The following is a 7,968-nucleotide window of genomic DNA, read 5'->3' on the forward strand; positions in this document are numbered from 1 at the left end:
GGGGTGAGTAGAAGGCTGTGGAAATCATGTGGTTTAGAAGGCATGAGGTTGGGGCTGTCAGTCACATCTGGCAGCAAACCCTTGCTGGAATGTAGTCCCTGAAGATATATCTCAGTGCTTTCGGACCTGCCCATCAGTTTACCTCCCTGTCAGGAAAGGAGGCTGTAGAAATCACATGGTTCAGAAGTCCTAGTCTTACTTGCTGGTGTTGAAGTGTTGCAGGCCAGAGTCAAGGGTCCTTGCCTTCACAGGCCAGGAAACTGGCTCATGAGGCAGCTGAATGACGAGCCAAAGCCGGTATATGGAGTAGGATTTATTTCAGAGAAAGGAAAGGCCACAGCTAGAGAACTGTAGTGGAGCCCAGAAGCCGGTAACTTGCTGCACAGGTGAAGGCTGAGGCTTTTTATGGATGCTTTAACTCTGGGTTAGGGTATTGGTTAGGTGGGTTTTTTCTATTGGCCATGTATTTGCACGTGGGCTTTCTTAAATGAACTGGTCTGTTTGCCCCTTATTGGGGAGGGGGAACAACCTTGAGAGCATTTTGCTTATCAGCCCCATGGCAGATTTATGAGACCCTGTATCTCCTCCTCAGGGTGTAGAAACGCAGATTTATAACTCCTTCTCAGGGTGCAAGGTTCATAGTGCTCTCCATGGGGGATGGGCTACTCACTCATCTGCCTTAGGTATCCAGATCCAATACTAGGATTGGGACTCTCAGTCCTGCTTAGCAGCAATCATATGCTTGGATGGAGCTCCCAGAGATGGGTCTCAGTGCTTTTGAACTCATCTAGGAATTCGCCTCCCTCAGGAGTAATGAGACTGTGGAGATCATGTGATTTGAGAGGCCTAGGATGAGGGCTTTCAGACCCACCTGGAATCCAAACCACATCACCAGGAGGAAGGTCCTGGAGGCCAAGTATCACATCAGTCACAGACTTGGTGCTTTGTTTCTGCTATGACCATCAAGTGATGGAACCATTCCTTGTAATGAGAGAGTGGGACCTCTGACCACTGTGCCCTTTACTACCAGAGCTCCCTGTTGCTTAAACTTCTCATCGGGACTACATAAGACCCTCTTTCTGTCTCTCTCTCTAAGACTTTCTGTCATGGCTATCTCCCACCCAAATACTGTGGAAGGGTGTCCAAAAGAGTCCCTGAGCCATGATTGGTCTTTGTTTTCAAGACCCCAGAGAAGTTCATTCTCAATAGGTCCCCTCTCAAGATGGTACCTCGCTGTAGTTCTCTGAGATAAGGGGAGACATAAAATGTCTTTCTTCACCGAGTCTAGCCTTCCACACCAAGCTGCCTCTCCAAATCCTGCACTGAGTTTAAGGCTTGTGAGAAGTGTCAGTCTGTCACCAGGTCCTTCTGGTTTATCTTGTGATTACTTCTTGTCTTTCCCTTCCCAGAAGCCAGGGACAGAGCTTGGAACTTTTTTCTCCATTACTGTATTGTCTTTCTGTTTCTGATCCTGCCACATTGTTCATGATTTCCGATGAAAATCCTCTACAAAATACTAGAGAAATGAATTCAACAACATATCGAGAGGATCAGTCATGTGGCTTTATTACTAACATGCAGGGATCATTCAACATACATAAATCTAGAAGTTTGAGGCCCCACATTAAGAGAATGGAGAGAAAAAATACATGGTCATTTTGTTAGATGCGTTAAAAGCATTTGACAAAATTTAACGTCCTTTCATGATTTAAAAAAAAACTCTTTGTTGAAACTATTCCAAGAATGGGGGGGAGAGGGATAAAGGAGAATGATGGAGGGGGGTTAATTAAACTATTTATGTTGTAAGAAATTTTGTAAATGTCACAATTTACCCCTAGTACAGCAATAATAAATAAATAATTTTTAAAAACTCTTATAGGCACAATAAAGAAGAATGAGATTATTTTGTTTGCAGAAAAATTGATGGAGCTGGAGATCATCATGTTAAGTAAGATAAGACAAGCTCAGAAAGACAAATACTGTTTTCACTTGTGCAGAATTTAGATCTAAAAAATAATAATAATAATATATGATTATAAAAGGGAGACTGTTTGGGGGAGAATGAGAGGGAAGAGGGAGGGGGGAAGAAGAGGGTAATGGGGAGTGCATATGATCAGTACAATTATATATATGTGAAAATAACAGTGAAACCCACCAAAAACTGTTTAAAAGAGGGAGAGGGGCAGGTGTTAAGAAAGGGTGAATTTGATCAAAGTACAGTAGATGTATGATATAAATATCACAATGAAACCCCATTGTACAATTAATTTATGTTAATAAAAAATTAAGTGAAATTGTCTCTGTATGCTGATGACATGGATCTATATACATTTATTATAGAAAACCCTAAAGACTATCAAAAACTATTAGAACTAATAAATTTACTAATGTTGCAGAATACAAAATCAATATACAAAAGTCAATATTATTTCCATTCACTAACAACCATTTGAGAAAGAAATCAAGAAAGCAATTTTATTTATAGTAGATATTTTAAAATAGGAATGTGTGTCAGTTGCCAGTGGCTCACACCTGTAATCCTAGCTACTTATGAGGCTGAGATCAGGGGATTGTGGTTTCAGGCCAGCGAGAACCCATCTCAATGGAAAAAAAAAGAAAAAACTGGGCATTGTGGTGCACACCTGTCATCCCACCTATAGCGGATGAAGGATACTCCATGTTCATGGATTGGAGAAATTACATTATTAAAATGCCCATAGTATCCAAGCAATCTATAAATTTAAGAGATCCCTATTAAAATTCCAATGTCATTTTGCATAAATATAAAAATATTCTAAAACTCATATGAAATCGCAAAGACTCCAAATAGGAATAGGGCATTTGCTTAGCATGCACAAGATAGTATCTGACTTCAAAATATATTACAAAGCTATCGCAATCAAACCAGCATGATATTGACATAAAAACAGACAAATTGAGTATGCAACAGAATAGACAACCCATAAACGAACCCACACATTTACAGTCAATTGGTTTTCAACAAAAGTGTCAAGAGCACACAATAAAGAAAAGGAAGTCTCTTCAGTAAACAATGCCAGGAAAAGAATGAAATTGATCCCTTATCTCACACTACGTGCAAAAAATCAACTCAAAATGTATTAAAGACTTAAATGTAGGATTAAAATACTAACACTACTGGAGGAAAACAGGGGAAAAGCTCCCCACCCCTGATCTGAGCAATATTTTTTTATTTGACCTTAAAATCATAAATAAAATAAGAATAGATAAGTGGAATTACATCAAATTAAAAAGCTTCTGCACAATAAAGAAATAATTAACAGAGTGAAAAACCAATCTAAAGATTGGGAAAAATATTTGTAAACCATATTTTCAGTAAGATGTTAATACCCAAAATACTATTTTGGATACTTATGTATCAGATGTACTATGTACTAATGATACTTATGTATCAATAGTAAGCAAGCACTCTTATTTTTAAAATAGACAAAGGAAACTGCAGTAGTTACTTTTATTATGGTTGCAATAAAATACCTGAGAAAACAACTTAAAGGGGCAAAGATTTATTTTGGCTCACAGTTTCAGAGGGTGCTTACTGGTTTCACATTGTGCTTTTACTTTGTATTTTTTTCCCAGCAATGTTGGGAAGTTGTTCATATACCTATGAGCTATTCTATCGTCCTTTTAAAGTTTCTGTTGAAGTCTCTTATCCATTCTGTAGTTACTGCTTGTTTTTTTTTATTGTGGTGATAGGAGTCATTTATATATATTCTGGATGCAAAGCTTTTGTGGGATAGAAATGTGTCACAAATATTATTCCTCTGGAATGGTGGGTAGAGCTCTGAGACAGAGTAAGACACAGAAACAAAAAGTTTATGGAACTTTTTAAAAAATCCTGATGAAATCTAATTTTAAACATTTAATTTTGGATCATCACAACTATGTTCATAGAAAACATTGACTCTTTTGCTGTCTATCTGGTGCTCTAAAATTTTTCTGCATTCATTGTATTAGTTATCTACTGCTATATTAAAAATGCCCCAAAACTTAAACCATACACATTATTTCATAGCTTGAGGGGCAGGAATTCAGGAGTATCCTAGCTTGGTGGATCTAGATGAGGGTCTCCCATGAGATCACATCAATCTTTCTGCTTGGGCTTCAGTCATTTCAAGATTAGGGTGGGTCTGAAAAATCTTCCATGTTCATTCATGTGTTGGTTAGTAGGCCTCAGTCTTCATAAACTGTTGGCTAAAAAGCATTATTCATTAATTCCTGAGAGAGAGAGAGAGAGAGAATTCCCAAAATGGAATATGCAAACTTTTATCACCTGATCTCATAAAGTGCTTTCACTCCTGCAATATTTTATTGGTCACACAAACCCACCATGGAAACGTGGTAAGGGACTACACAAGGGTGTGAAGATCAAATGGTGACAGTCACTGGGGGCCATGTTGAAGGGTGGCCACCCCAACCGCAGAATAAATAAAATGGTTCTCCCTTTTTCTTCTTCTCTACAATGGCTATTTTAATACATCTAGCTGCTGTTCTTAGAGTTGGTTGAAGTAGTGAGAAATATTTTCTTAGTTCTATGACTTTTTCCAGGAAATGATCAAAATATAATTTTGTCTTCTTTTTTATTGTGATCCAACCAAGTTGTTTCTTTCCTCTAGAACCACAGAGCATAGAGAAATGTGGGGCCAGCTCTCTACTCTCCCTGGCTTCAGAAGGCCAGCTCTTGTTACTCCTGCTCCAGGGAGTCAGAAACACCACCACCCTCGTGTGGTGTTGGCCTCATGGTCAAGAGGATGTCATAAACATGACCCACCATGGCAATATTCTTTTAGATATATTCTTTTAGAATATTTTAAGATAGAAAAAATGGTGTCTTGGGAAAAAAGAGAAATGAAGGTTTAAAATCACTCCAGCAGGCAATGAATGGCCCCTATTTGTGGAGAATGTGCTCTGGCTGTAATGCTGCTGTTTATTGTACACACCCTGCATCCTCCAGTACTCTAAATACTGTGAGAAAATGATCTTGTTGCCACTTTCAGATTAACAAATGATATTTAGGTGAGCTAAAGTCACTTATCAAAATATCACAGAGCCAGTACTATTAGACTCTTAACATAAATTCAAGGATTATCAGCTCCAAAAGTCTTTCCTTATACTCAATAAGTGTAGGAGGGAAGCCTGATCTCTAGGTCCTACCTCGTTGTCTCTCACACCACCCACACTCTCAATGAATCACAGATGCAGAACGTATACAGAGAAATATACTTATTTGTTTATTCACTGTTTATTGGCATTTCCTAAGAGCTTCCTGTGTGGTAAGCATTTGCCAAAAGTTGGCAAATTCTCCCCACAGGATCCAAGCCTCAGAGCAGAAAGATAATTCCCAGGCCACACGAATTCAAAACCTCCTCGGAATGACAGGAATCAGGCTGTGAGAGAAAATGAGATAAAACCTTCAGCATAGGAACCAATCAAATCATTTCCATATTCTTTCCCACAAGGAAACTCCACCCCCTGCAATAGAGAGAATGACAAGACAGTGCTGTGGTTGGAAGAGTTTCAGTATCAGGAGAATGAGTTCCAGTCTTGTTTTCACTATAAAACTCAAAACTCAGAGCATAGACTCTCCTCAAATCCCACTGACCATTTGGGCTTTAACCTTAGACTCCATGATATAAATAACCTAAATAACAAATGCTTAGTGTATACAGTATTTTATAAACACTTTCAATTTCATTATGTCTATTTACAGATGAGGAAACTGAGACTCAGAAGGTCATTTGCCCAGAGACCTCACCTAAACAGGCTGGAGCAGAATCAAAGCCACAAGCGACCCTGTGGAAATTCTTTCCCTGAGACATGGGAAGCAGTGCCCTTGAAGGACAAGGGGGTCAAGCAGAGGCTCTGCTTGGGGTAAAGGTCTCTCTGCCCATATGCCTGGACCTCCAGAGGGCTGAAGCTAAGAAAGAGAGAATGGTATTTATCTGTCCCAGCTCCATCTTACCTGCCACAGGGGGGACACAGGCTTTCCCACACATGCCCTTGCAGCACTTGAAGTCGCGATCACACTGGCTGTCTGTCTCACAGTGGTTGGGAGGGTTAAGCATCAGACATTCACCATTGACCACTGGGCACATCCCAGGCTTCGTTTTCACTGGTGAGAGCAGAGCTACAGGTCAGAGACCTTGTACTTGAACCCAATCTCTACTCCAGCTTGAAAAGGGAGGATCATCTCCTCCATCCCCACTTCCACTGTCTCCTCCCAAAGGCATCCCTTCAAATATCACCTGGCTCCCCTCTAATTTCTGGCCCCCAGTTGATGACCATCTGTCCAGTACTGACTAAATGGGTGGCTTCCAAGTGATTAGTTGCCTGAATGCCCAGATGATTATCTGGAAGACATTCTAGTGAAAGATTAACTGCTTCAGCTAGGCAGCTAACTACCCGCCTGGGGCACATGAGGCCTTGACTAGCTGACACACTGGGCTCCATAGCTCATGGAAAGGAGGAGGCTAGGAAAGATTTCTTCATCTAACCTGTCCCCCCAGACACTGGGTCTTGAGGCTTTTTCCTCTCCACCCAGCTCCTCCACTGGCTTACCTGGGTTTGAGATGGGAACAGGATCTAGGCATTTAATGCCACAATAATCAGGACAACACTTTCTCTTCTCTGGACACTGCCAGTCATTCTTGCACTGAGGTTTCTTGTATCTAAAGCATTTAACAGGTTTTCTAAAAGGGCAGGTTCCAGCTTTCATAGATTCTGAAGAAAAAGTCAAGAAGATAAGAAGGGTTAGGTGCTGAATAGCCATGACTCTTGAACAACATACCACTTTCTAGGATGAGAGAACTTCACTGTGGTGACTATCCACAAATTCAAAGTCAAATGCCTGTCTGACCTCCAGGAAAAGTGACAGCCTTGATCAAACCAGAACCGGCCAGCAGAAAATTTCACAGACCTAGGAAAAAGATGAGGGCTCCCAATCAAAATCTTCTACCCAAGGGCCAAACAAGGTTACACAGAGGCAAAGGAGAAGGCTGGGAGTGATGGCGATCGAGAGAAATAAACAAAGATAAATGGAACCAGCATAACCGATGTTGAGAACTAAAGCCAGATGCAGAAATACAAAACCTGAAAAGAGGAACAGAGAGAGAGAAAAAAAGGACTAGAGAGAGTCAGAGATTAATGGATACAGAGTCATAGTGTTAGAAAGTGATGAAGAGAGAGAACAGTGACTGTGTGAGACCTGTGCTAAGTAAAGGCAGAGTAAAAGAAACATTTCCACATGCTCAAAAACTTCACAGAGACCTTGGATCCTAGTTAGACATGTATTCACCTTCAGGGAGTTCTCCTGAAACTAATCTGAGAAATCTGAGCCTAGGGAAGGTGATATTTCCCACAATTGTCAGATACTCCCACCTCTGACATCCAGCAAAGATTGGGCCAAAATGACTTCAACTCACCATTTCCAGAAACTTCCACAGACCAAAGTGCCATGGTTGCCAAGGCAAGAAACACCACAAGGGGGAAGAGGCTTCTGAACTTCATGGTGAAGTCTGAGTGACTCTGATGACCAATACCAAACCTCACTATTTATAGCTTTACCAGTAGGTGTAGCCCCAACAGAATGTTTGGCTCAGCCCAGCTGCTATTGCATAAGGAGGAAGCTTAACTGAAAACCAAAATCCTCATATGTGGGAGGTGTTGGCCCTTTTGTTTCAGGCAGGACTGTGAGGCCAAATGAGTAACTACCAGAGGAGAAAGAAAGGAGGTTGATTCTGAGGTATCACTGAGAGGTATTCCAGATGTCCACCTGAGCCCCGAACATCGTGAAGACCTGAAGCCTGTTGGCTTCCCAGGTGGAGAAAGGCTAGTAAGGGTCAATCGCAAACGTGCCACCTGGACCTTGAGCTGAAACAGGACATGTGGACTCTCAGCTGAGTCCGTGTGCAATACATCCCTAGTTCTCACATT

At 40.9% G+C, this 7,968-nt stretch overlaps 1 protein-coding gene across 1 annotated transcript; it reads right to left on the reverse strand.

Moving 5' to 3' along the window:
• Positions 1 to 5,244: 5,244 nt before the first annotated feature.
• LOC109689247 (antileukoproteinase) lies at positions 5,245 to 7,594 on the reverse strand. The gene is made up of 4 exons (XM_074074849.1): positions 7,458 to 7,594; positions 6,595 to 6,756; positions 5,999 to 6,148; positions 5,245 to 5,423 (listed from the first exon to the last, which is right to left on the reverse strand). Exons 1-4 carry the CDS (start codon positions 7,540 to 7,542, stop codon positions 5,419 to 5,421), a joined length of 402 nt encoding a protein of 133 aa, XP_073930950.1. The 5' UTR covers positions 7,543 to 7,594; the 3' UTR covers positions 5,245 to 5,418.
• Between the last annotated feature and the right edge of the window lie 374 nt (positions 7,595 to 7,968).

This window comes from Castor canadensis, chromosome 5 (assembly GCF_047511655.1).
Source record: "Castor canadensis chromosome 5, mCasCan1.hap1v2, whole genome shotgun sequence".
Lineage (NCBI taxonomy): Eukaryota > Metazoa > Chordata > Mammalia > Rodentia > Castoridae > Castor > Castor canadensis.

Excerpts from the sequence above, each read along its gene's own strand:
- LOC109689247 (XM_074074849.1), bottom strand. The coding sequence starts at position 7,542 with ATGAAGTTCAGAAGCCTCTTCCCCCTTGTGGTGTTTCTTGCCTTGGCA. Across the intron at positions 6,757-7,457 it reads TGTGGAAGTTTCTGGAAATG|AATCTATGAAAGCTGGAACC; the intron begins GTGAGTTGAAGT and ends CTTTTTCTTCAG. Across the intron at positions 6,149-6,594 it reads TGTTCCCATCTCAAACCCAG|TGAAAACGAAGCCTGGGATG; the intron begins GTAAGCCAGTGG and ends TGCTCTCACCAG.